We start from the raw sequence: 27,242 nt of genomic DNA, 5'->3' as shown, positions 1-27,242 counted from the left end.
CGGGGTCACAGCCCCGCTGCCGATTCCCAGGATCCTGGGGGGCCGCCGGGCATCTGGAGGCGAAAGGCTGTGGGGGGGAGGCGGCGACTCGGGGAAGAGCCGGGCCGCAGACAATGGGCGCGGTGGCGGGAGGGACGGCGGCTGCGGGAACAGCCGGGAGGCGGCACCCGGGAGCGCGCGCTCCCCCGCCCCCTGCACCCCCTCGGCTCCCGTCCCCTCCCCCCGCCCCCTCCCCCTCCTCCGCGGGCTCCCGATCTGATTCGTGATCCCTGATTCCTTGATCCTTGGTCCCGCCATGGGAGCTTGAGCGCCCCCCATTCCCCTCTGGCCCCCTGCCCCCGGGGCCCTGAGGGGGAGGACGGCGGTCTGGGACGGAAAGGGGGTGACCGGACTCAGGAGCCCCCCTCTACACCCCCCAACGTCCGCGCTGCCCGTCTACGAGCGCGGAGTTCGGAGCGACCCGAACGCTGCGGATACAAAGGCGCCGGGCCGAGCGGGGCGCCGGCCGAGCCCACCCGGCAGTTCGCAGCGGCGGGTGAGTGCCGGGCCGCGGGGGCGCGAGCAAAGTTTGCAAAAAAAAAAAAAAGAAACAGAAAGAGGGACGATCATGCAAGGGGCCAGGGGGTGCCCAGCCCCGGAGCGAGCAGGGTGGCTTATGGGGGAAAGGGGGCGTGGGGTAACCCCCTTCCGGTCCATCCCCCCACTGCACAGCGGAGTGCCCCCCAACTTTGGGGAGAGGAAGGGGCGCTTGGGGAGGGGGCGGAGCCCGGGCCTGGAGAGCCGGGGACTTTCCTGGGCCCGGGGCCGGGGCGGGGGCCTCAGTGTTCCCAGGGGAGCCGGTTGGAGCTGGAGACTTGGGAGTGTGTGTGTTGGAGGTGGAAGGAGAGGCAGTGAAAGGATCGCAGTCTGGAGGTACTGGAAGGCGAGGATGTTTAGGGGTGCATACACACCTCAGGAGTGTGGGGAGGACCCCGGACAGGGATGCGTTCGGGGTGTGAGGTGGAGTCCGGGGAGCCGCCCGAGGAGAGTAGGGGGGCGTGTGTGCGGCTCGAGGATGGGGCTGGAGGCCGGAGACCCCGGCGCTGTACCCCGGGGCCCAGAGGACAGGCGCCGGCATCCTTCTCTCCACTTGTCTTTACCGTCTGAGGGGCTGTGGGCTCTGCACTGGTGAGTTTAGAGGCTTGGTGAAGCATCGGTGTGCGTGATCCTTTTGTTTTTGTGTATGTGTGCGCCTTGACATGCTGCGTGTCCCTGCAGGTGGGCCCCTGGATTTGGCGATGAAGGTGTTTTCCTGTGCCTGAGTGTGTGTGCATGCAAGGAGCAGCTGATCATGCATGTGTGGTGTGCTTGGATATGTATTTATGGGTATACTCGGGGGAAGGGGTGTGTGTCTCTGTGTGTGAACTGGGGAGGGGTTTATGGGAAAGAGGTTCTGAGGAAGGTGGGTGTGTAAGAGCAGAATAGGGTGTACCTGGATAGGTGTGTGTACACCTGTGTACTGGAAAGAGATGTGAGTGAATCTGTGTTCTCTTGTGTACGGCCTGTGTTGACAGATAAGTACCAGCGTGTGCCTGCCTTAGGTGGTGTGTGTGTTTCTGAGTGTGTGTTGGGGGTACTGCCACTTGCCTCTGCAGGCAGATTTTCTTGGCAGGGAGCCCAGAGGGAGGGCTGTCTGGAGGGTTCTGAGGCTTCTTGGACGCCCTGCCCTGCTTTTGAGGGTAGTGCCTTAAGTATCTGAGACCTATGGGTCATCTTATGCGGTACCTGTTTTGGGAAATGGGCTTTTTCTAGAAAAGGTTGTGTGTGTTGTGGGGAATACGGAATAGGGATTTGGGTTGTAGTCCAAGGGGAGTCTGGGGGATTGGAGAAGTCAGGGAAAAGAATCAGAGGGATATCCTTTCATTCCGCCTTATAGGTTGGGTGGTTGTACTTGGAGAGGCCACACTCTTGGCCTCCCAGCCCATGTTCAGCCCCCTCAGGCCCCACCGTCTTGTAAAGCCACCTTAGAGGTCGCTGCTTCAGAGCCCACTCACCCTCCCCTGCCTCTGGGGTCCGACTGGGGATTCTGGTATGGGCTGGAGGCGGGGAAGGAGCACCCCTGGAGGGATGAGACCGAGTCCAAGTCCGGACATCCTCGGCTTTCTGCTGCTCGGGGTTGAGAAGGTGGTCTGGGAGCTCTGGGGAGAGCAGAGGGGGATGTTTTTTCAGGAGTTTGTACAGATTCATTTCACAGTTTTCCCCTTTTTCCTGGTGAGAAGCATGACTGGGATGGAGATGTGATCTGGGGCCAGGTCTGAGGGTGATGGATAAGCGGCTGAACTTGCCAGCAGGGCGCTTGTCCCTGTGTCGGGGAGGGGGCAGGCACCCATTGAGGGCTGCTCTCTCTCTGTTATTATTTCTCTTGGGGGATGAAGGGAAAGGGCGGGCATGCATGCCTTGTTTGCAGATCTCACTCTCAGTCATTTTCCTCTTGCTGCCAGAAGAACTGGTCGAGGCACCCAGTTTTAGAAGCTGAGACGGTGAATGCACAGGCCCGTTAGTTAGGGTCTCTGGGTAATTCCCTAATGGGCGTCCTTAAGGGGCATGTGCAGTTGGAATGTTTGCATTTTAGCCCCCAGGGCTCCCCACCTTTCTTAAGTCCCCGTGATAAGAGCAGTAAGTTAGAAAATGTTGGGACTAGAGGTGGGGCAGAGAAGGAAAAGATTGGATTAAAAAAATGCATGATTGCCCCAAACCTGACACCTATCCATTGGGTAAGGTTCCCAGGGGTGGAACCTTCAAGTGGGGCACTTGAATCTAGGATGGTGTGTTCTGGGGTACCTTGTCTGCTTCTGTCCTCTGATTGAATGCAGGATATAGTATACCGGTGTGTTTGTGGGGGGCGGGGCTCTTCCAAGGAGGAGGACTTGTGGTCAGACCTTAGGAAAGGCCGCCTTTGAAAGTACTTCAGACTGGAACTAGTGGTCGAGTTGGCCCCTCCTCCCCCATTGTCTGGCTCCTTGCCTCTCTCCCCCTAATTCTTCTGGGGCTGACCTCTCTGGTATGCCCCCTCGGTTCCTTCGGCTTCTTCAAGATCTGAGGAAGGGTACCCTTCCCTGGCTCTAGAGCAGGACAGATTTTTATTTGCTCATTTGGTTTCCAAGAGCCCCTTCCAGTCCGGGGGGCATGAACTTGACTTATAGAAGCTTCCAGCAGAACAGGGAAGACATCTGGGACCCCCACCCCCATCCCCTGAGTTTGAGGATCTCCAGTCTTCTTTGCTGTTTTTCCCTGAGCATCTCACGCTGTGAGGCCAAAGTGAAGAGTCCAGCAGAGTTGGCGGGAATTAGGACTTAGAAGTGTTATGACATTGGGCAAGTTCTTAAAACCCATTCCTTAGCCTCTTAGGTGTCTTTATTCACCATCTTCCCACCCCAGATTGGGCCTCCTTCCCCGGGTGTAAGCTTGCTGTTAAATTCTGGTTTTGCTACTTCCTAGATCTGAGAACTTGGATAGAGTAGATAACTTTTGAAGCCTCACCTGTAAAATTGAGTTAATAATAGGCCCTACCTCTTAGGTTTATGAGGATTGTGCGTGTGTGCTAAGTCGCTTCAGTCATGTCCGACTCTTTAGGATCCCACGGACTGCAGCCCACCAGGCTCCTCTGTCCATGGGGATTCTCTAGGCAAGAATCCTGGAGTGGGTTGCCATGCCCTCCTCCAGGGGATCTTCCCCACCCAGGGAATGAACCCGTGGCTCCTGCGACAACTGCACCGCAGGCGGATTCTTCACCTCTGAGCCACCAGGGAAGCCCATTTATGAGGATTAAATGAAGTTATAGAGAGCACTTTGCACAGTGCCTGGCAAGTGATAACTGGAACGGTTCAGGCTCTGATGGATGGTTAGTAAGGGAGTGGGTTCTGGGTTGTGGGGGAGAACTAGACTGTGGTTCTGCACTTCTTCTGGCAGACCGTGTTGGGCACTGCCTACTCTCTGCCAGGCGCTGTGTGAATTACAGGCATGGAAGGGTGAATAAGATGGGCTTTCACAGGGGAGACGTGCATAAACATGCCGATTCACTGTAGCCCCGTGAGTAGTATATGGAGGTGTGTTGAGGAGGCTACCAGAGCATGGAGCAAAAGTGCTTGGTCCAGGTGTGGGTGGCAGGGAGACTTTCCAGAGGAGATGTGCCCTTCATTGGAAGTTTTTGTTGTTGTTCTGTCGCCCAGTCGTGTCTGACTCTTTGTGACCCCATGGACTGTGGCACGCCAGGCTTCTCTGTCCCTCACCATCTCCTGGAGTTTGCCCAAGTTCATGTTCTTTGCATCACTGATGCCATCCAGCTATATCGTCCCTCTTCTCCTTCTGCCTTCAACCTTTCCTAGCATCAGGGACTTTTCCAATGAGTCGTCTTTTCACATCAGGTGACCAAAATACCGGAGCTTCAACTTTAGCATCAGTCCTTCCAGTGACTATTCAGGGTTGATCTCCCTTAAGATTGTCTGGTTTGATCTCCTTGCAGTCCAAGGGACTTTGAGGAGTCTTCTCCAGTACCCAGTTTGAAGGCACCAATTCTTTGACTTTCTGCCTTCTTTATGGTCCAACTCTTACAACTGCACATAACTGTATGTGACCACTGGAAATTTTTTAACTGAGGTGAAATTCACAAAACATAAAATTAGCCAGTTTATTTATTTATTCTGGCTGCACCATGCAACCTGTGGGATCTTAGTTCCCCCATCAGGAATTGAACCTGCATCCTCAGCAGTGAAAGCATGGGAGTCCTAACCACTGGACCACCAGAGGGTTCCCTAAAATTAGCTGTTTTATAGTGAACATTGGTACTTCGTACACCTATAGTGTTGTGCAATCACTGCCTCTATCTGAAAACACTTTCATTATCCCCAAAGGAAACCTGTACCCATTAAGAGATTGCTCCCCGTTCCCTTTCTCCCAGCCCTTGGCAAATACCAATCTGCATTCTATCTCTATGGATTTACCTATTTAAGATATTTCATGTAAATGGAATGGTGCAATGTGTGACCTTTTGTGTCAGACTTCCTTCACTTAACATAATTTTTTTGTGGTTGAATCATATTCCACTGTGTGGTTCAAACTGTTATTCAGTGGTTAAGCCATGTCCAACTCTTTGCAACTGTGTGGAATGCAGCATGCCAGACTTCCCTGTCCTTCACTATCTCCCAGAGTTTGCTCAAACTCATGTCCATTGAGTTGTTGATGCTATCCAACCATCTCATCCTCTGTTGCCGCCTTCTCCTCCTGCTGTCAATCTTTTCCAGCATCAGGGTCGTTTTCACTGAGTTGGCTCTTTAAGTCAGGTAGCCAAAGTATTGGGGCTTCATCTTCAACATCAGTCCTTCCAGTGAAAATTCAGGGTTAGCCTTGAGGGTCAACCTTAGCTGGATTTAAAGGATGAGTTAGGCAAGCAGGGAGGGACTTGGGAGGGCGCTGCAGGTAGAGGCTGAGCATGAGCAGGAAGGAGCAGGGGTTCCAGTGAGCCACATGCAGCTGGTGTTCCTGGATCTTGAAGTGTTAACTGGGGATTTGGCCTCAGTTTTCCTGCCTATGAAACGAAGTCTTGTGTGGTGGGTGGGGTTGGAGGTATTAGGGAGAGGAGAGGCTGGGATGATACTGCCTGTTCTCAGAGTCTGGGTCGCAGATGGGACTTTTTAAAACTTGCTTTCTTTCTTCCTTCCTGGGCTGCTCCCTCCTGTATGCATCTGCCGTCATCCCTGTGGGTACCCATCTTCTTGTTTTATTGGGCATTGACTTCCCCTCTCTCTTAATTGACCTGAAATTTCTCTCATACTCTCCAGGTGGGTAACCCTGTGCATGGGGAGATTTTGATAGCAGAGATGAAGGAAATGGCCTGGGAGTAAATCCTACACACACCCATTCCCCAGAAGCCTTCCCTTTTTTAATCCTATCTTTTGCTGATCTGACCTGGGCAGCCTTCTGTCACCTTTTCTCCTGTGATCTGGAGGGAGATGAGGTGGGCCAGGAAGAGTCTCTCCCATCGTTCTCTCCACCCTGCTTGGTGCAGAGTAGAGGCCTTGTATGGCCTCTACTTAATTTCCAAGAGTACTTTGGAAATTAGGTGTTGCTGTGCCTGTCTGATGCCCCTGGCAAGGCTGGTAATTACAGACATGACAGCTGGGAACGGGTTTGGGAGAAGCGGCTTAGAATCCGCAGAGCTGAGGATATCCTGGTAATCAGGGTGGGGCAGTCAGAGGGGAGAGTGGGAAGAAGCTGGGGGCTTGAGTCGGGCGGCAGGCTTGGGGGCCCCTTCTTCTACCACTCCACACACAACTGGGCTTAGCAGCTGCAGGAGAGAAGGAGGTGATTAGAGCCCAGGCCCTGCCTCACTCTACATGTGGAAGGAGGGAGGGGAAGAGAGAGGCTGGGTGATCCAGGAGCCTCGGAGGAAAGAGGCAGAGAGTGGGGTGAGGGGTTTTGGCTGCTCTCTCAGACCTGGGTGTGGTCTAGGTTAGAGAGCGGCCGTCATATGGGGGCTGAGGCCACCATGGTAGCCAAAGTGTTGGTTCCATGTTATTCTGGGTGGGGTCTCGCTTCTCACAGTGAGGTTTTGGGAACAGGGAGTGAGTGAAAGGAATTGGCTGTTCACCCTCTATTGGAGAAAGAGGTGGGAAAACTAACATTTTATTGAGCATCTATTATGTGCTTGACTCTGTGATATTCTGCATACATTATTTCGTTGAATCCTCAACCTTCTGAAGTTGTCGCCATTATCCCCATTTTGCAGATGAGAAAACTGAGGTTTAGAGAGGTCCGGGGACTCATCTAAGATTACATAGCTCCTCAGAGGCTGTGCCAGGTCTGTCTGAGGTCATTGCTCTTCCATTTCCCAAAGTGCTCGTTCCACCTTTCCATCCTCTCATTTCATTTGTTCTGGTTTGCTCATTATTGCCCTTATTCTTGAACTTGAATAATTTCCCTGTCTCCTGAAAAGCAGACATGAGTCCAGCTGTCAGCCTGAGATGTAAAGGAAGTCTGTCCTTAGAGACGGTGTCAGTCTGCTGGAAGAATGGGGTCTCCCAGGTGGAGCACCTCGTTGGCATAGCCTGGGGCAGGCCTGCTGCCTCGGGGGCTGGCCTCTTCCCCGCTGCTGGGTCACTTCACACGTGGGGGCTCCAGCACCATGATCCGTGGAGTCTTGTTTCGTTTGGAAGGGCCTGGCTCTCCCTGGAGAGTTTTCTAGCAACCCTAACAGTATTGCTCAGACCCCAGAGAGTTTCACCAGAGAGTTCCTGGCTCCCCTACTCTGGTTAGAAGAGAGGGTGTGTCTGTGTAGGGAGTCTGGGGAGGGGCTCTGGCCTTTTAAGGTGAGGGGGGCGCGCAGGAGCAGGTGCTGAGCCCGAGGAGTTGCGACTGCAGTAACTTAAAAAGCAACCGAGTATGAACAGAAACACTCATTTTGTCACCTGCTTTACTCCAGGATTGGGGTGGCAGATGCAAGGGTTGGGGCATGTTGAGGCTCCTCAGAAAGAGTGAAAACCTCAGGCTGTGGGTTTGTCAAGATGGAGGACTTGGTTGGTGCTTGGGCCTTTCAGCTGGCTCGGATTTCCTAGATAAGAACTGGCTGATTTACCAGATCAGAGGCCCTGGAGTGAAGCAGGAGGAAAAGGTTTGCAGAATGGGGAGACCCAGGTCTGCCTCCCCGGCCCCGAGTCACCTTTCGTCTCACACCCTACTGCTTTTGCCACACAAACTGGCCTTTGTTGGCGTGTCCCCACGTCACAACTCTTCCCATCCACATGCAGACCTAAAGGTGGCTGACTTCTCATCCTGAGAAACCGCTTTCTGTTCCCCCTGACGCCACCCCGAGGCGGCGGCTGGGTGAGCAGGCTTTGTGGGTCTCAGGGTCAGGGACAGTTGGGGCCCACCTCGGAGAGGAGGCTGAGAAGAGGGCGAGGCGTTTTTGTTTTCCCGTGAGGGTGGGAGCGTGTAGTGTCCAGGAAGGCGGCCTCTGGGTCAGCCCAGCTTGTCTGCCTCCCATGCCCACCTTCTCCTGTCCCTGAGGACAGCTCACGGCGCCCGTTTTCCTGCCTGACTCTTCCACAACTTCCTGATGGGCACGCAGGGCTTGGTCCTCTGCTCCAGCTTAGGGAGGAAGTTCTGAGCCTGGTGGGTGGGAAGGAGGGGGCTGCTCATGGGTGAGAATTAAACAGAGGACCCAGCCACCTAGAAGCCCTGGTTCCCTTCTCACCAGCTCAGCATCCGACTCCCTTCTGGCCTGCCCCTGGGAGAGATGCCAAAGGGATTACTCACCCTTTCTGCCCTGTGCTCCATCCGCCCACCCAGCGCTCCCTTCCAGACGGACTGGGAATGGGGCTGGGGGAGTCGGGGAACGGACCGCTGTGGTGCGTGTGCAACATACGTGTGCTTGTGTGCAGTGCGTTGGGAGCAGGGACTCTGAGCACTGGGGTGGGGGTGGGGGCGCTGGCGAGAAAGCGGAGCAGGTCTCTACAGAACCTGCCTGGCCAGGGTGGGTGGAGCTGGGTGGGGCAGTCAGGAGCCATTCCAGGTTTCCGAGGGGGAATCCGAGTGTGGGGGTGCACGTGCATGTATCTGTGTTCAAGTGTGTTTGTGGCCTTGGAGGGTACTCAGAATCCCCCTTGCTTTAGATAGAGGAAAGTGAGGGAAATAGATGGAGAAAGGCCTGCCTCTGGCCCCCCCAGCTCCATTTCAGCTAGAACAGCAGCTCAGGTATCCTGGCCAGGAGCCCAGTCTGAGGCTCCCCGCCCCGCTCCCCGGCAGGCCCCGTGCACTGGGGTCTGGTGGTGAACAGCCGCATGGGCTGTCTGGGTGACCCAGGCATGGGCCTTCCCTGCTCCTCAGCCAGGGAGGAGAGGGACCCTGCCCCCTGCCCCCGGGCTCTCAGGATGGTGAGCTCACGTCTGGGGCTGTCCTGGGAGAGTGCCGGGTTTACAGGGCGGGGGCCGGGCTCGGCGCCAGCTTTTGGACTCCTGGGTCCAGCTCTTTCTTACCCCTCGGCCCACTGAGGTCCACCTGTTCCCTCTGGCCTCCTGGACGGTGTTGTCACTTAAGGGCATTGGTGATGTTTTCCAGGGTACAGGAGTGAGGGTGGGGGTGAAACCGCTTTTCTGGTCTAGGGCTTGGGGCTGGTCCTGGCCCACTCTGTGCCTTAGCTGTTTTGGGGGTAGAGAGAGCCCAGCATGGGCCTTCTGGGATGGAGGGCTTGTCCCTGGTGCACGGCTAGATGGGAATGAGGAGGAGACGTGGAGATCCTCAGTCAGGAGTGGTCGGTGGGTGGGGAAGGGAAGTACCTCTCTAGGGCCAGGGGCTCCTCAGTCTCAGCTGTCTCAGCAAGCTGAGGCCCGTCCAGACTCTGTCCTTGTGTCACCGGAGAGAAGAGGGGACAGGGCAGGAGCCAGTGAGTTCTCTCCTGTCCTGGCCACCTTCTAGTCTTGGCTGTTTCAAGAACCAGAGTCTGGAAGGACTGCCAGGGAGGGGCCTGGTCTCACTCTGAGAGGAGCGTGCCTGAGTCACGGTGTCAGTGAGGTCTTTCTAACAAAGAGGCCAGAAAGGGCTGCCGCAGAGGTAGCACCAGGAGCTAGCGCCCTTCTTCCTCTGGGCCCTGCCTTTTCATCTGTAAAACTTGGGGTCGCACCTTGGAAGGCCTCTTCTGTGTTAGTGCTGGAGCCTGCCGAGAGTTGGGTGGGTCAGTCCACTGTTTCCTCCTGTGGTGGGTGGGGGTGAGCATGGGGAATGATGCGGGCACAGTCAGAGGCCCTGGCACTTCCCTCTCCTCTGTGGGAGTGTGTTAGGGGCTGCCTCCCCCATCCCAACGTCAGACATCTCCTGTCTCCACCAGTGTCTGAACAGGGTGGCCTGGATTGAGCATGCCCGTGAGACTCGGGGCGGTGTGGCCAAGGGGGAGAACCAGCTGGACAGTCAGTTGTGACTTGGAATTTGCCCTGCCTCACACTAGCTGATGTCTTGGCAAGGGGCTCGGTCTCTATGGACAGACATCTAGCTCCTTGGATACCGAGCTGGGAGGCGGGACTTCTGGAGGGTGGGCATCCAGTGTTTTGGGTGGAACTCACATTGATATCCTTGGACACTGAGGCTGTGGTGGGTGATGCTTAGGGAGCCATGAGGCTGGGGGCCCACATGACCATGCCTCCCATGGGTTTTAGTGGGGAAGGGGGGTGCACGGTACATGCAGTAAGACCTAGGTTCTTGTGTAGGGATCAGAGACTTTTTAAAAAAATTGAAGTGTAGTTGATCTGCACTGTTGTGTTAATGCCAGATGTGCAGCACAGTGATGCAGTCTTTTTGAAGGCTACGGGAACCAGAGACATTTCGTGGGCAAGGGTCCACAGACTCCTCTGCAGCAGGGGTCTGAAGGGGTGATCACGTCCATCTCCTTGCATCCAGGCAGGACCACCCTTCCCCTGTCCTGGGCTGAGGAGAGGAAGGCCATTTGTTTAAAAGATGGTCCGATCAGAGTGCTGCCCCTGGCAGAGGAGAACTTTTGGCCTCCTTTCCTCTTTTATTCTGAAGTCCTCTGCAGGTGCCTTCCCTTGCAGCCCTGCTCTGGAACTCCCAGCCTGTCCTCTGAGTGCATGTCTGTGTTCTGTCCCCTCCCCACCGTCTTCTCTGCCTGGTGGCCCTGCCCCTACCGCGCTTTCCCCCAGCCCCATCGGGGTCCTCCTCACTGAAAGCAGCTGGGACCGGGTGTACGGTGGCTGAGAGCAGGGGAACGAGCTGGTGACCACAGCCGCCTGGTCCTCAGCCTGCGCCTGGTCAGAGGATGCCCGAGTCTGGGTCCAAGGTCTCATCCACCCAGGCTGCTCCTGCGAGCGGGCAGTGGGGAGGGCCTAGTCTTGGTCTGCCTTTTGGCCAACACCAGGCCCTCCCATGCCTCCCAGTGTACCCAGGGCCCTACGCCCTTTGCCTGTTGCCAGGTTCCGAGTGTATTTTCTCCAAAGGCCTCTGATTGTTTCCTGAAGAAACCTGATCCCAGAGCTTATACAAAAGCTGGGGCCGCCAGAGGAGAAACCCCATTCTCTCTCTCTGTCCCTAGCCCCCCCCACCTCCATAACCTCTCTCTCGCTTTGGATGCTGGGTATGGGTTCCAAGACCTGGCTGCCATCACCTAGGCAACAGGGGGCTTTGGTTGCCATGGTGATCATTGTGGGAGAAGCTGGGCAGTGGGGACAAAAGCCCCCACGTTTCCCCCCCTGGTCCTCACCCCAGTCCTCATGGGATGATACTGAGACACATTCCATTAATTTTATTTCTGAAAGGCCTTTGGAGGGGAGAAGGGTCTCCTTTTTGTGACAGACTTTCTCTTCCTTCCCTCACTCCTCTCTGGCCTGTTTTTAACCCCAGATAATCCATGGTTGGCTTGAGCAGGGGACCGAGTCACTGTGTTTATGTGTCTGAGGTAGGGTTGGGGACCTGGTGAAAAGCAACGGAACACATTCCCTTTTACAGCCTCCCACCCTTTAAACCAGGGCACTCCCTGCCCTGGACGAAGTCCGGACTTCCCTCCTGGTCCGTCGTGCCGCCCATATTTCCACTTGTTGATCCCATCCAGTGATCCCCTCCCCCACTCTCTTCCCTGGGAATGCTGCCCACCCGGGAGACCCTCCAAACCCCTGATTCCTGGGTCCGATTAAACAAGGGGAACTTCTGTCCTTCTCGTTTCTCATAAAGTCCTTCCCCATAGCCTCTCCAGTGCTTGGGTTAATTCCTGGGGTGCTCCAGGAGACAGCAGGCAAAGGTCTCAGAAGCTGGGTTCATTTTTGGCCACTCTGTTTGGCAGGGGAGGGAGCAGCATGTTTGGGTGCTTTCTGAGGACCTTGAGTTGGGTTGGTAGGGGTGGGAGAAGCAGGCCAGGGGAGCCAGGTTTATGTTGGGTCTTTAATCAGCAGCTGGGAGGAAGGTAGGGAGCTCTAGGCTGGAACAGTTTAGAACAAAGGGTTGGGAGGGGACTGGCACCCTGTCTGGTTTGAAATTTATCTGTAGGGGAAGCACAATGGCATCAGCTTCCCTCCTGGGTGTGTTTGAAGTGGTGGTTCTGATCTGCTCTGTGTGTGTGTGTGTGTGTGTGTGTGAGTGAGTGTGTGTGTGACTTTAGTTGTACAAGCAGCAAGATTTATTTATACCACCTCTTTCCCAAGTCTCAGAGGAAGTGTCTGGGGATTGGAGCAGGAGTGACTCTGAAGTCAGAGTGTATTAATTGCTTAACTTATTACTTGCTGAACAGTTTGTTAAAGTACTTCTTTTATCTCCAGTATATTTAACAACAACCCCATGAGGTGTTGATGTAAAACATCATTTCCCCTGTTTTACCAATGAGCCTACCAGGCTGCCAAGCGCAGCGAAGTTAAGTAACTTGCGCATGATCACACAGCTCCTCAGTGGGAGAGTTAGGTTTTAAACTGATACTCGGGTGCAAATCCCATGCTCTTTTTGCTGTTGACTTCTCTGGCAGACGTGAGAATTCAGGCTCGGGAGACGGAGAGTCTGGGTTATGGTGTCTCTGTCTAGACTCAAGTCCATGGCAGCCCTTTTCCTCTTTATTTCTCCACCTCTCTCACCCTGTCACCCACTTGTTCTCTTCGAACCTCCTGGTGAAATTGAGTTTGTAGGAGGACTAGGAAGAACGGGCTGAGCCACAACATGAGAGATACAGGCAATGTGTCTGAACTGTATCAGGGACTAGACCAGGAGAATGGGCTCTGGGGAGATGGGGTAGAGCAGTCCAGCATAATTTGCAGATAAGAAGGTGAATAGGGCCTTGTTTGTGGCAAAGGTTTCTAGAAGGGTTTAGGGTGGGTGGGTTAAGATATTGTTGTCTGCATTGCCCGAGTGTGTCTTTGTTACATACTTGTCTTGATATGGGGCTATAGACAAACATCACCAGGCCATGGAGTGTCTCCACATACCTTTGTGAGGAAGATAAATGAATGGAGGTAGCATTTATTTCATCTCCCTACAGTGTTTGCAGTTTCCCCGAGAGTCAGGCGGTATCAGTTACTAGCCGTGTGCCAATGGAAAGCTGGTGGATACAAGTCTGTATCAATCATAGTTCTTATTCTCAAGTTACTGATGGTTCAGCTCGGTTGGAGAAAAGTTAACAACTACATAAAGCAAATTCATTTCAGTTCTTAGCATAATTGACCTCGTGGCAGCACTTGACCTGGCTGATTTTATTCCCACCTTGAAGCAGTAATTCTTGGCTGCATGAGAGCCCACTCTTCTGGTCTTCTTGCTCCTCTGGCCTCATGGCCTCAGCCCCTTTGCCTCTTCTGTGTCCTCGGACATGTTTACATGTTGGGGTTCTCAGGGACCCCCTGTTTAACCCTCTCACTGGGTGATTCCATCCAGTCCCTTGACCTTGCACACCATCCATACCTCCAGCTCAGACTCTTTTCTGACTCTAGCTCCTCTGACGCTCAGCTGCTTGTTTAACTGCCTGTCTCAGAGCCATGAACTCAGCATGCCAGAAGCCAAACTCGCCAGTTCCTCCCCAGTCTTCCCACCTGGTAATGGCACTACCAGCTCCTCTCACGCTCAGGCCAGAGATCTTGATGCTCCCCTCCCCCTCAGCCAGTCCAATTAAGGCCTGCTGGTCCTACCCAACGTATGTCATGAATGTGACCATTTCACACCTCCTCTGCTTCTCTGCCCCATCGCTGCAGTCACCTCCTTCCTTGTCTCCCTACTTCTGCCTTCCCTTCTTTCCAGTCTCTGTCTGGAGAGCTAAAACCCTTCCCAGGCTTCCCACTGAATTAACCCAGCTCTTCCCCCAACCCGGGGCTTCCCTGGTGCTCAGCAGTGAAGAATCCACCTGCGGTGCAGGAGTCACAGGAGACGTGAGTTTGATCCCTGGATCGGGACGATGCCCTGGAGGAGGGCATGACAACCCACTCCAGTGTTCTTGCCTGGAGACTTCCATGGACAGAGGAGCCTGGTGGGCTATAGTCCATGGGCTCGAAAAGAGTCTGACGTGACTGAGCAACTTAGCATGCACGCACACTTTCCCTGACCCAGAGCCCTGGCCATCTCTTCAGCCTCACCTTCCATTGCCTCTCCCTCCCTCACACCCGGCTCCACTGGGCCACCCAACCCTGTTGCCTTTGGCCTTCCTGTGGGTGGCTGTCTGCTCTGCAGGCTTTCCCCTCTGCTCTACCTGCTTAGCCCTGGGCTCCTTCAGACTTGGTGGTTGTTTCCTCAGATTTTCCAGAACCACTCAGTTTAAAGGAGCCCTGCTCCCCAGACTTGTCTGTCATACTGTCCTCACCCTTCTCCTTTCATCACTGATGTAGCTAGTTGTTTATATGCACCTGTTTACATTCACCAACCCTGCTGGGCTGTGAATCCGGGGTTTCTTCCCCACTGTACTCACAGTTTGCAGGGGATATGGTTTCTAGACGGGGCCTAAGCAAGAGGTGATGACTCAGCGAGTGAAGGTGGGAAATAACTGCTCAGTGCCCAGGGGTGTAACATTGGGTGCTGAGGGAGAAGGGGGCTTCTGTGAAGGGGTCGGGGCTTCTGTGAAGGGGGCTTCTGTGAAGGTTGTGAGGTGGTAAGCAGGGTTGGGTGAGAGTTAGGGAGGATGAGAGAAGGAGAGGTCTTTCTCCTCTGCTGAACTGGAAGGTGAAAGTGTAGAAGAAAGATGCTGCCCCTCGGTCCACAGCGGTCAGATAAGCTGCTGACATTGCCTGGTTCGGGATGTCAGGTTTTTAGAGAATGGTTTCTGCTTACCTTCCCCTCCCGCCCCTCACCACCTGACTTGTAGTTTACATTCTTCACCCTGGCCATGTGAGCACATTTATGCTTGCTCACAAGTCAGGCCACTCACAGACACAGACACAGACACAGACACACACACACAGCCTTAAGGGGGACAGCCAGCTTAACCTCACAGTAACTGTGGGTATGTTTGACGTACATGCCGGGGAGACAACGCCAAGAGAAGCAGCGGTAGGCAGCCCCCTGTGGGCACTCAGACATTAAGAATGGGAGGAGATGAGAGGCCTGGGGTAGCCTCTGGACTGACGCTAGCTGCCTCCAGCTGCTGTCTACACTGGGCCGGCCAGCTGGCCTGGCCTGAACCCACGTTCTCCAGAGTTCCTGGCTGAGGATAGGAAAGTGCTGCCCAGTTCTCCCCTGCGGGGGTCCAGGGTTGGGTCATTCTGGGTGGCCTTTGCTGTCATCTTCCCCCAGCCTGGGCTACAGCCTGGGGGTGCTCTTGCTAGCAGGCAGGACAGGAGGAACTGGGCCACTGGACAGAGCAGGAGCCTGGGGGGCCGTTCTCAGGTGGGAGCGAGGCTCCCCTGAGCTTCAGCGGCTGCTTCCTGGGCATGGCCTCCCTCTCTGCTCCAGCCCCACCCTGACCAGCTGCTTCCTTTCCTCAGGAGCGCCGCTTGATTTTCTCCGAGACAAGCCCACCTGTCCAGCAAGATAGAGTCCCTCAGGGTGACGGTTGACTTCCTGAAGGTGCCCCTTGGCCTGAAGAAGCCGGTCCTGAAGGAGGTGGCAGGGGCGCCCCCCAGAAGGCCCCCGCCTGTGGCCCTGGAGCGCTACAAGGCGCGGCGTTCGGACGCCATGGACACCGAGTCCCAGTACTCGGGCTACTCCTACAAGTCTGGCCACTCCCGCAGCTCCCGCAAGCACAGGTGGGTGTGCACGGGGTGGGCGCGCGGGGTGGGCGCGCCACAGGGCTGGCGGGCTGCAGCCGGCCGCTGAGAAACTCGGGTCCTCCCCGTGACCTTCCGTGCCTGTCCCCCTGGCCTTCTGCTGCAGGGACCGCCGGGACCGACACCGCTCTAAGAGCCGCGACGGGAGCCGGGCGGACAAGTCGGTGACGATCCAGGCTCCGGGGGAGCCCCTGCTGGACAATGAGTCCACAAGAGGGGATGAGCGGGTGAGCGTCAGGGGCTGAGGTCTGGACCAGGTGTTTCCACTCGGATCCCCGGAGAAGCCGGAGGTCCATCCAAAAGGGGAAGGGACTGGAAACCTGGCCTCTTTTGACGGAGAGAGGAGGGCATTTTGGGTCATACTTCTGCTAAGGGTCGCAAGGTAGGACCTGTCTCAGTAGAATTCTGTACAATCTTGGTAGAGTTCAGAGATCCCTTTGGAAGCAGCAGCGGCTTTCATCTTTTACGACCCATGTGACCTGGGCTGTGTAATGGGAATTGCCTCTCCTCTGGGCTCATGCCAGCCAGTTAGGGGACTGGGAATCTGGAGTGGGAGGTCGGTGGTGGGTGGGGGCTAGAGGTGTGGCAGCACGGTTTCCCTTGGGCACTCTGGTGCCCTCTGGTGTCGGACTGTAGAATAGCACCCGCTGGTCAGAGGGAGGAGTTGATGGAGGAGGAGGAGGAAGTGGACTTGGGGAGATGGGAGGGGTTTTTGGCTGGTTGCTCCCGCCTCTCTGGCCCACTGTGTGCCCCTGGGAGGGAGGGCAGGAGGCAGCGCCCAGGGCTAGAAGAGGGAAGAGGCAGGATTTGGGATGACTGAGGTGGTCCATTCATCATTCCCCCTTTCTTCTTGGGAGCATCTTAGGGAGCTGGAGACCTCATGAGACATCTCTATGACTGACCCTGGGGCTTCCTGGGGCTTGGAAGCAGATCAGTACCTGAGGGAGATGATCTTTCTCCCTCTTTCCCAATCCCGATTTCTCCCAGAGACCTGGCCTCCTGAGTTCTTGAAGTGAGCCTGATCAGCTCTTCTGTTGTTGGGGGGTGTGCCCAGGCTCTTGAAACTTGGAGCACAGGTGTCGGTATAGTGGTTGTGGTTACTCACAGGTTCCCTGAGCTAAGACAGGCAGTGCCTCCACTTTCCGCCGTCTGTTCAGGCTCCCCTTTCCGTGGGGAAATGCCCATGTGGTGGGCATTCAGATGGGCCAGAAGAGCCAGCCAGGCAGAGCAGAGACCCCAAGTGGCCCTGAGTCTGCGCCATGCCTTGCATGGCTTGCACCAGTCTCTCACCTTCCTCATCCCTTCCTCTCGGTGTCCTCTTCCCTCCCCCATGCTGCCTTGGTCAGGCCACTCCCTTAACCAGATACTCAAGTGGCTCTCTGTACTCTGAGGATAGGTACCTATTGCCTACCCTGACCTTGGGCTTCCCAGGTAGTGCTAGCGGTAAAGAACCCACCTGCCAATGCAGGAGATGTAAGAGACTCAGGTTTGATCCCGAGGTTGGGAAGATTCCCTGGAGGAGGGCATGGCAACCCACTCCAGTATTCTTGCTTGGAGAACCCCATGGAGAGGAGCCTGATGGGCTATAGTCCATACGGTTGCAAAGAGTTGGACATGGCTGAAGTGACTTAGCATGGCACAGCATGGTACATCCTGGCCTTGCGAGTGGGTTGCTTGAGCCTGCTTGCTTTGCCTGGAGAGTCTGGACCTCAGGTGCCATTCTCGGACTGAGCAGCTCCCTGGCATCTCTCTTGGACCCTCTGTTCTGAGGGTGCATGTGCAGGTGTTTCCCGGTTGGCTGACGGCATGAAGCTCCCCGAGGGCCCAGGTCTCAGATGTGCCATCCCTGCAGAGGCCAGACTTGGGCACGCAGGGAAAGTGTTAGTCTCTCTGCTGGGTCCGACTCTTTGTGACTCATGGACTGTAGCCCGCCAGGCTCCTCTGACAGTGTTGATTACCCTCTTCTCTCCTCTGCTTGCTTGCTGTCTGTCTTCTTCCGCCTCACCTCTTCTCCCGTGTCCCTGCCTCCTCCTCCTCCTCCTCCTCTTCCCCATCACCACGGCCCCTCCGGCCGTAGGACGACAACTGGGGGGAGACGACCACGGTGGTGACGGGGACCTCGGAGCACAGCATCTCCCACGATGACCTCACGCGCATCGCCAAGGACATGGAAGACAGCGTCCCCCTGGACTGCTCCCGGCACCTGGGCGTGGCGGCGGGGGCTACGCTGGCCCTGCTCTCTTTCCTCACGCCTCTGGCTTTCCTGCTGCTGCCCCCACTGCTGTGGCGGGAGGAGCTGGAGCCGTGCGGGACGGCCTGCGAAGGCCTCTTCATCTCCGTGGCCTTCAAGCTGCTCATCCTGCTGCTGGGCAGCTGGGCCCTGTTCTTCCGCCGGCCCAAGGCCTCTCTGCCCCGCGTCTTCGTGCTGCGCGCCCTGCTCATGGTGCTCGTCTTCCTGCTCGTCGTGTCCTACTGGCTCTTCTACGGCGTTCGCATCCTGGACGCCCGCGAGCGCAGCTACCAGGGCGTGGTGCAGTTTGCCGTGTCCCTGGTGGACGCCCTGCTCTTTGTGCACTATCTGGCCGTGGTCCTGCTGGAGCTGCGCCAGCTGCAGCCGCAGTTCACGCTCAAGGTCGTGCGCTCCACGGACGGGGCCAGCCGCTTCTACAACGTGGGCCACCTCAGGTACAGGCGCCTGGGGCAGGCGGCGGGCCTGGGGCGGGGCGGAGGGGACTGCAGGGCCTGGGGCGGCGTGGTGTGATGGTGGGGCCGGAGGTGACGCGCTCGGAAGGCTGGGTGGGAAGTTGTGTGCTCCGCCCATTCTAGGTTTTTAACAGTGCTTGCTACTTGATGGGATCATGTTGAGGGTCCTGGAGCAGATAGGGTGGGAGTTAGGAGTTGGGAGTGAACAGATGAACAGGGATCAGGGATCGGGGATCTTACAGAGGGATGGACCAAAGAGGAGAAAGGTGTGATTCTTTGGAATCACTGCGTTTCTAGCTCTTTGGAGGCACAGCCTCTTGAGGGCACTCAGTGAGCGGTCACTGAGATGAGCTGGCCAGAGGAAGGGCCCCCCAGGGAAAAGATAACAGGGAGGTTCTTCGGCTCCCTAAACGTGGGAGCAGGATGCCCCCCCGGCCACCCAGATTGTCCTTAGTCCTGCAGGGAATCTTGAGGGGAATGCTGGAGGGGAGGAGGTGACCCCTGGCTGGGGATCCTGGCCCACTGCCCTTTCGCCCCGGGCTTCAGCACGGCAGGGAAGGAGTAGCAGGCCCAGCCCTGGGGAAGGCTTAGGAGCTTGGTGAGTAGACCGCAGGCCCCGAGCCAGGCTTCTTGGAAGCAGCTTGTCCCTGCCCTCTGTCCTCTCCGGCCCCACCGACCTGCCCTGATGTGTTCCCCCCTGCGACCCTTGTCTGTCCTCTCCGCCCCCCTCCTGCCGTCTCCCCCACAGCATTCAGCGTGTGGCAGTGTGGATCCTGGAGAAGTATTACCATGACTTCCCTGTCTACAACCCTGCCCTCCTCAACCTGCCCAAGTCCGTCCTGGCCAAGAAAGTGTCTGGCTTCAAGGTGTATTCCCTCGGAGAGGGTGAGCGGCCCTGCTCTTCGGCCTCCCGGTCTCCTCCCGTTGCTCCTTCACCCTTCCTCCCGTGCTTTCTCCTTCCGCAGCCTGCATCCCAGCCCGTCCTGTTCTGTCGCCTCCTCCCCGCCAGGGGGCTGTCTTAGCTGCTGATTCTCCTCTGTTTCCCTCTCTGCTGCGGTGTGTCCCCTTCCCCAGGCCCCGCTGTGTCTGCGCCTCAGCCCTGGCTCGGGGAGCTCGGGAGGCACCCGCGCGGGACTCCTGCTCTCTGGCGCCCCCTTGCGGCCTTTCTGTGGGCCTCTCCCAGACGTCGTGGCCAGGAGGGATGGGGACGGGAGGTGTTCCTGGGGGGTGGTCCAGCTTCCTCCGAACGTGTCGGGGGGCTGGCCCCAGACTTCCTGGAGTGGGAATCAAGGCGGCGCTCTGAAGGGACCAACCTCTCTCTCTCCTGCTTCTGCACAGAAAACAGTACCAACAACTCCACGGGTCAGTCCCGAGCTGTGATCGCAGCGGCGGCCCGCAGGCGGGACAACAGCCACAACGAGTACTACTACGAGGAGGCCGAGCACGAGCGGAGGGTGCGCAAGCGGAGGGCCAGGTGGGTCTCGGGGAGGGGCGGGGCCGCTGGGGAGGGGAAGACCGCCTGGCTTCTGTAGCCGATGATGATGTGGTTGGCATGTGTGTGTTCGTTTTCTGTTGCTGCCTTAATAAGTCACCATGAACTGGGTGCTCTGAAACAACTCACATCTATTGTCGTGCAGTCCCGAGAGTCAGGTTCAGGTGAGCTGAACCCTCAACTCAGGGTTCTCGGGCTGAAATCAAGAACAAATCTAGTTTTAGCCCGAGTCCCCTTCCAAGCTCACTGGTTGCTGGCAGAATCAATTCCTGGTCACCTGGACCCATAGGCAGTTTTGCTTGAGGCCAGCAAGACCAGGTCTCTGGCCAGAAGCCGGAGAGAACTCCACTTCAAAGGGCTTGTGATGAAATTAGGTCTGCGGGGTAACCTCCTTATTTTAAAGTCAGCCGACTTGGCACTTTGATTACCTCTGCAGAACATACCAAGATTATTGGATAACCAGGGATGGGGATCTGGTGGAGGTGGATGGGGCCTTCGAGTTCTGCCTGCACAGTGAGGCGGGGCCGTTAAGCCCGTGAGCCTCCCCGGCAATGGCAGGGACCGAGGCGAGAACAGCCCTCCTTCCAGTAAATCTTGGAGGCTTGCTCAGCAGATGGTACATTTTTACCTGCAAAAATGAGGTTCTAGTGCCTATATCTTGGTAAATTCTTGAACACTGTCCTCATGCTTCCTTTTTTCATGTTCACATTGTCATGTGAATGCTGTTCATGCCTGAAGATTCTTTCTTGGTGTCGACTGCTTGCCAGGGCCCGCCTTCATCTGTTGGTATTTCTACAGGGGAGGAACAGAGGGTCTTGGGACTCTGCCTTTCCTCACACATGACCTCCAGGCTTCGAAGGAGGAAGGGAGCCCTGACCCTGTTCCTTTTTTTTTTTTTTCTTTTTTTAGTTTTTAAAAAGGTTTATTTTAATTGGAGGAAGATTGCTTTATAAGTTGTGTTGGTGTCGGCTGTACAACAGTGCAAATCAGCCATCAGTTCAGTTCAGTCGCTCAGTCGTGTCCGACTCTTTGCGACCCCATGAACCACAGCACGCCAGGCTTCCCTGTCCACCACCAACTCCCGGAGCTTGCTCAAACTCATGTCCATCGAGTCGGTGATGCCATCCGACCATCTCATCCTCTGTCATCCCCTTCTCCTCCTGCCTTCAATCTTTCTCAGCATCAGGGTCTTTTCTAGTGAGTCAGGTGGCCAAAAGTATTGGAGTTTCAGGTGTACTGGAGTTTCAGCTTCAGCATCTTCTAGTGAATTCATTCACCTTCTAGTGAATATTCAGGACTGATTTCCTTTATGATTGACTGGTGTGATCTCCTTAAGGGACTTTCAAGAGTCTTCTCTGACACCACAGTTCAGAAGCATCAATTCTTCAGTGCTCGGCTTTATAGTTCAACTCTCACATCCATACATGACTACTGGAAAAAATAGCTTTGACTTATACGGACCTTTGTTGGCAAAGGTAATGTCTCTGCTCTTTAATATGCTGTCTAGGTTGGTCATAGGGACATGGGTTTGGGTGGACTCCGGGAGTTGGTGATGGACAGGGAGGCCTGGCGTGCTGCAGTTCATGGGGTCGCAAAGAGTCAGACACGACTGAGTGACTGAACTGAACTGAACTGAGGTTGGTCATAGCTTTTCTTTCAAGGAGCAAGTGTCCTTTAATTTCTTGGCTGCAGTTACCATCTGCAATGATTTTGGAGCCCAAGAAAATAAAATCTGTCACTGTTTTCATTGTTTTCCCATCTATTTGCTATGAAGTGATGGGACCAGATGCCATGATCTTAGTTTTCTGAATGTTGAGTTTTAAGCCAGCTTTTTCATTCTCCTCTTTCACTTTCATTGAGGCTCTTTAGTTCCTCTTCAGTTTCTGCTATAAAGTGATTTCTGATTTCTGTCAGAAAATGCAGAAAGTGGCGGAGATCAGCCATAATTATGCATATACCACCTCCCTCCTCACTCCCTACCTAGCCTACCCCTCTAAGTCATCAGGCTGGATTTGCTGTGTTATGCAGCAGCTTCTCACCAGCTCTCTGTTTTACGCATGGTAGTATGTATATGTCAGTGCTGCTTTTTCTGCTCGTCCCATTCTTTCCTTTCTCCAGTGTGTCTATAAGCTCATTCTCTGTATCTGCATCTTCATTCCTTCCCTGCAAATAGATTCATCAATACCGTTTTCTAGATTCCATATATATGCATTAATATACTTTATTTGTTTTTCTCTTCCTGACTTACTTCACTCTGTATAACAGGCTCTAGGTTATACAGAGTTATAACTCATTAGAACTGACTCAAATTCATTCTGTTTTATGGCTGAGTAATTTTCCATTATAGATATATATAAACACACACACACACACACACACACACCACATCTTCTTTATCCATTCATCTTTTGATGGACAAATAGGTGACTTCCATGTCCTAGTTATTGTATGTACTAGTATGTACTATGAACATTGGGGTGCATGTGTCTTTTTGAATTATGGTTTTCTTAGGGTATTCACCCAGTAGTGGGATTGCTGGATCATATGGTAGTTTTATTCCTAATTTTTTAAGCCATCTCCATACAGTTCTCTGTAGTGGCTGTATTACTTTACATTCCCACCAATAGTGCAAGAGGGTTCCCTTTCCTCCAGCATCTGATCCTGTTTTTACATGAGGCTGCAGTAGATGGAAGATTAGCAGCCCCATTTCTGTGATATTGCAGCAAGTCTCCAGTTGCCATGGGAAGGAAGCTGGAAAAGTTCCCTGCCTCCTCTGCCTTCTGCCTTGACCATGATTTCTGGATCTCCTGGGCTGCTGCTACCGTAGGGGACCCTTTCCTTCCCCATTACCTTGGTTGTAACCAAGAGGAAACTTTTCCTCTTGGTTCACCTAAGACAAAGGGATCTTTTCTAAAGGAACTTTACTGAGACACTCAGGGAGGCAAAAGAATAAACAGAGATACAGCAGAATTACACAGATCCACATGTGTACTTGGCCCAGAATCCTATCCTAAGCTACTTGAAGTCCCCAGGTTCCTGGGTTTCCCCGATCCCGGTGTTTACATGCCTCTATACTTTTAATGTAAATGGGCTGCTTTTTCCTGTTTCCCTCTTACTAACATATTTTTGAGATTCACCCTGTCTGTATATCTAGTTTGTTGGATCTTATTGCTGTCTAATACTCAGAGAATACTTTCAACATCTTGCCCAGTCATTTGCCTATTTTTTTTTTTTCCATTTTGATGAATAAGTAGTATCCTTTTAACATTTAATTTTCTTACTACTGTCTAGTAACAACTTCATCTTTTTTCAGCCTTTCAGGTCTCTTATGAATTATTTTTTCACTTCTTTGCCCATTTTCTATTCTGTTCTTACCTTTTCCTTCTCGATTTGTGGCACATTTTTTTTGCCTTACCTTTGCCCACCCCAGGTGTTAATTAATGTTGCTCATGCTATCACGGTTGAATAGACATGTGTGATTTTGATGTAGTTATATCTAATAATGTTTCACGCACTGAAGTGCAGTTCAGGGGGGCTCTTAATTAAAAAGGCTTTTTCTAGGGTTCCATCCATAGTTGTCACTCTCTTTGACACTTGATTGTCCTCTATGGGTCCCTGGCTGGGCTCACTGAGCTCTACAGCTGTTTCCTATTTGTAGAGGGGTGAAGACCCTCTGCCTCCCACCCATATGCATGCATTCTCATATGCACACACACAGTCTCCAAAGCCTGGTTCTTGAGTCCAGATGAGAGCCTATAGCTTCAGGCAGAGCACAAAGGCCTGACCTCTCTCAGGCTGCTGGAGGGCTGAAGCTGGGGGGAAGATGAGAGGTGGGAGTCTGGTCCACACCCCTTGTCTCCCCCAGGCTTGTGGTGGCAGTGGAGGAGGCCTTCACTCACATTAAGCGGCTGCAAGAAGAGGAGCAGAAGAACCCCAGGGAGGTGATGGACCCCCGGGAGGCAGCCCAGGCCATCTTCGCATCCATGGCCCGGGCCATGCAGAAGTACCTTCGCACCACCAAGCAGCAGCCTTACCACACCATGGAGAGTATCCTACAGCACCTCGAGTTCTGCATCACGCACGACATGACGCCCAAGGTAGGCCCACCTGCCCCAACATCCTTTCTCTCTCCCTCCCTCTGGCCTCCTCCCTTCTGCTTCCTCTCCCTTCTTCTTTCACTTCCTTCCCTGACCTCCATCCCTCTCCTGTCCCTGCCTCCTTACAGTTTCTCATCCCTACTCCATCTGCTCCATCTCCGAATGGGGTAGCTTTCTTAGGTGCTGAGAAGAGGGAGTTTGGGGACCATTTGGGGAATAACTGAGACCTATTTCTCATCTCTGTAGAGGTTCCAGAATTTTCAGATCCAAACTCCCACCAGATGTTGTTTGCTCTATGCTCTTTTTGAGCCAGTTCCACCGTCCAGTTCTATGGCCAGCTTCCCAGAATTGCCTCCCTTGAGCCATCTCTGGGAAACAGGTCACTACAGATGTTGCATTTCAACTGTGATGCCTCTAGCTTTCTGCTGGTGCAGCCCTGCTGAGTGCTACCCGCTCGAGCAGAAGGGAGAGGAAAGAGTACAATGGAGGGCTTTCCCAGGTCATAGCAGGTACCTGGGAAGAGCAGGGGGTGTGGGGGTCAGGAGAGCCAATCCCAGACCTGACCCTGCTGAGCCATGCCACCTCTGTGGGCTCCCGCTCCTGCATTGATAAACCAGGGTCCCAGGCAGATGATCTCAGGCTGTTTTCTGCTCTAGCATTCTGAGATTGTTAGCATAGAGTGAGCTTGGGACATTTTGGTGGTCTTTGGAAGCTTTACCCCCAGAGGGGTAAAGGGGACGCGGGTAGGTGGGAGGGAAAACTTCCTGAGACGTCCTCTCTCGCCTCTTCAGGCCTTCCTGGAGCGGTACCTGGCGGCTGGACCCACCATCCAGTATCACAAGGAACGCTGGCTGGCCAAACAGTGGACACTTGTGAGCGAGGAGCCGGTCACCAACGGGCTCAAGGATGGCATTGTTTTCCTCTTGAAACGCCAGGACTTCAGCCTGGTGGTCAGCACCAAGAAGGTCCCATTCTTCAAACTCTCCGAGGAATTTGTGGACCCCAAGTCGCACAAGTTTGTCATGAGGCTGCAGTCTGAGACCTCAGTGTGACTGCGCAGCAGCAGGGGGACTGGGAGACGCGGGGGGCTCCTGAGGGCGGCAGCGGGGGCTTGGTTCTCAGGCCCTGCCACGTTCCTGCCACCCTTCTTCCTCTTGCTCTAGCCGTTTTTTTTACTTGAATTACCCTCCCCCCCCCAACCTGGCTCCTCCCCTTTCCTTGTTTACCCCGTGTGAACCTGGAGAGACACCTGCTGTCAACAGTACCTGGGAAGTTCCCCTCCCTTCTCCCACCCCCTCGGTTTCGTATCACCCCGGGCCCTGCAGGAATCAGTGCCTCTCTCCCTCTCCTTCCCCAGCAACAGTCTCTTCTGGAAGGGCCTGGCAGAGCCCCACTCGAACCCAGGTTCTTATAGCAGTTCTCTCCAGTGGTTTCCCCAAAGGATTTCTCTGGGGGGGCGGGGGGCGCAGATCTGACTCCAGAGAGCCACAGTGCCAAACCCCCCGGGCAGCGCTGCCCTCAGCCTCCTGGTGGCAGATGGACCTGCTCCCCCGTTCGCTCACCCCATCTGAGCAAACCCGGAATACTTAAGCAGGGATCCCCCTATGTCCTCCCACACAATCCGAGTTGGAGCCTCCCCACTCAGGGTTGTTTGCTTCCAGCTCTTCGAACCTCTTCCCCATCCACATATTCAGAGCAGGGGAAGTTCATGGGCCCTGGGGGGCAAGTACCTTTCTTCCACGGGGTCTTTCCTAGGCAGCCCCTTGGGGAAGGTCGGGAGAGAGCCCTGTGAACATCGCTGACCACTACCCTCTGAACTGCCCACACCTTTGCTCCCACCGTGCTGGGGTGGGTCTCCCCCTTCCTGGTGAAGGATGCCACGTAGACTTCTGTAGAAAATTAGTGGCTTGGCTGGACCCTGACCCACCCCAGTGGTCTCAGACAAATGTTTTTCTTTTCTTCACCAGCCACCCCCCATTTTGCTGTCTCTTCTCTCGGCTCCAGAGACCTGTTGCCTCATCTCTTTTTGGGGGGGTAGCCAGCAGCTCCCTCCTCATCCCCTGCCTTAAAGTCCACTTCTTTGCCTCAGGGGTCTCTTCTCCTTGGCTGGCCAGGGTCTCCCCAGTTCCCTGTTTGCCTGGTTTTCTGGGCTCTGGTCTCCCTCTGTAATGGGATGAGGGACCAAGATTGCTGCCTTTGCTGGGTACTTAGCCCCTCACCCCATTTAGCTTCCGAAGTCTTTGCACCCAATCTGAATTCTTGAGAGTTTCACTCTCATTTTGAGCAAAAGTTGCTGGCCTTCTAATACTTAATTTCCCTGTAAATCTGAGCCTTGAAATCAGACATCCCTAAATTATGTAGTTTTAGCCAAGGGGAATAGAACTAAGGAGTACTCACATACCTCCAGCCAGCACCCAGGTTGGGGAGTGTCCTCGTGGCCCGGTTGGAGCAGTCCCCTGGGCCAGTCCTCAGAATAACTCACAATGCCCCTCTGTAGGCCCATCTCTCCCCTGGAAATCTCATTGGTTCTTGGCTTGCAGGGGGCACCCTGGGATAAGATCCCTGTTGGTCTCCTACCAGGGAGGCTTCCTCTCTGTATTGGCGACTCTGGGCATGATGGAGCCTGGGGATTGTTTGTCCTGCCGTCCTTTCTGAAAAAGCACATCTGTCCACACACCGCTTCCTCGAGAAGCACTTCAGCCAGTGCTTACCTTGTCTGCACACGGGTGGGCTACACGGCTGACTTAAGCAGGGCCTGGAGGGCAGCCTTGGGCTGGGGCTGTGGGTTTGAAGATAAGCCCGAGTGATACACACCCTGTGCTGGGGGTCCTGGGAAGGTTTTTTTTTTTTTTTCCTTCTCTTCAAAGACCTGGTTTCAGAGGAATCCCTTCTGGATCACATTTCTAAATACCTCACTATCCTGGAAAACGGGGCCTGGATGGTGACTGGGGTCACTGCCGTTGTGGGCAGGAGTGGGATGTGGTGTGGTTTGGGGAAGAGTTGGTTGGGAGAAGGGAAAGTATCTGTGATCATAGTTGCTGCCCTAGATGAGGGGTGGGGGAGTGTTTATTTTAAGAACCTGCCATGTTTTTTAATCACTGTGATTTTTTCATTCCTTTTAACTAAAACAAAAAGACATTTCCCCCCACCCCGACTCTCTCTCTAAGCACTAAGGGCTGTAACTGAGACTGGTCGTGTTTTGGTCCTTTGCGTCAGAACTGTGGTATCTTCGTCTTCTTTGATTACTGTTAC

The 27,242-nt window shown here is 54.6% G+C and overlaps 2 protein-coding genes across 2 annotated transcripts; one reads left to right on the top strand and one right to left on the bottom strand.

Annotated features, from left to right (window-relative positions):
- Positions 1–345: 345 nt before the first annotated feature.
- VANGL2 (VANGL planar cell polarity protein 2) lies at positions 346–26,900 on the top strand. The gene is made up of 8 exons (XM_065925418.1): positions 346–535; positions 15,417–15,677; positions 15,805–15,925; positions 17,776–18,383; positions 19,150–19,286; positions 19,740–19,875; positions 23,759–23,990; positions 24,782–26,900. The coding sequence occupies exons 2-8, from the start codon at positions 15,607–15,609 to the stop codon at positions 25,040–25,042; spliced, it is 1,566 nt and encodes a 521-aa protein (XP_065781490.1). The 5' UTR covers positions 346–535; positions 15,417–15,606; the 3' UTR covers positions 25,043–26,900.
- LOC136172320 (uncharacterized) lies at positions 407–1,117 on the bottom strand. Its single transcript, XM_065941624.1, has one exon. It carries the CDS (start codon positions 1,115–1,117, stop codon positions 407–409), a length of 711 nt encoding a protein of 236 aa, XP_065797696.1.
- Positions 26,901–27,242: the final 342 nt, after the last annotated feature.

This window comes from Muntiacus reevesi, chromosome 1 (genome assembly GCF_963930625.1).
Source record: "Muntiacus reevesi chromosome 1, mMunRee1.1, whole genome shotgun sequence".
Taxonomy (NCBI): Eukaryota; Metazoa; Chordata; class Mammalia; order Artiodactyla; family Cervidae; genus Muntiacus; species Muntiacus reevesi.
This window is presented reverse-complemented; position numbering and strand designations above follow the sequence as displayed.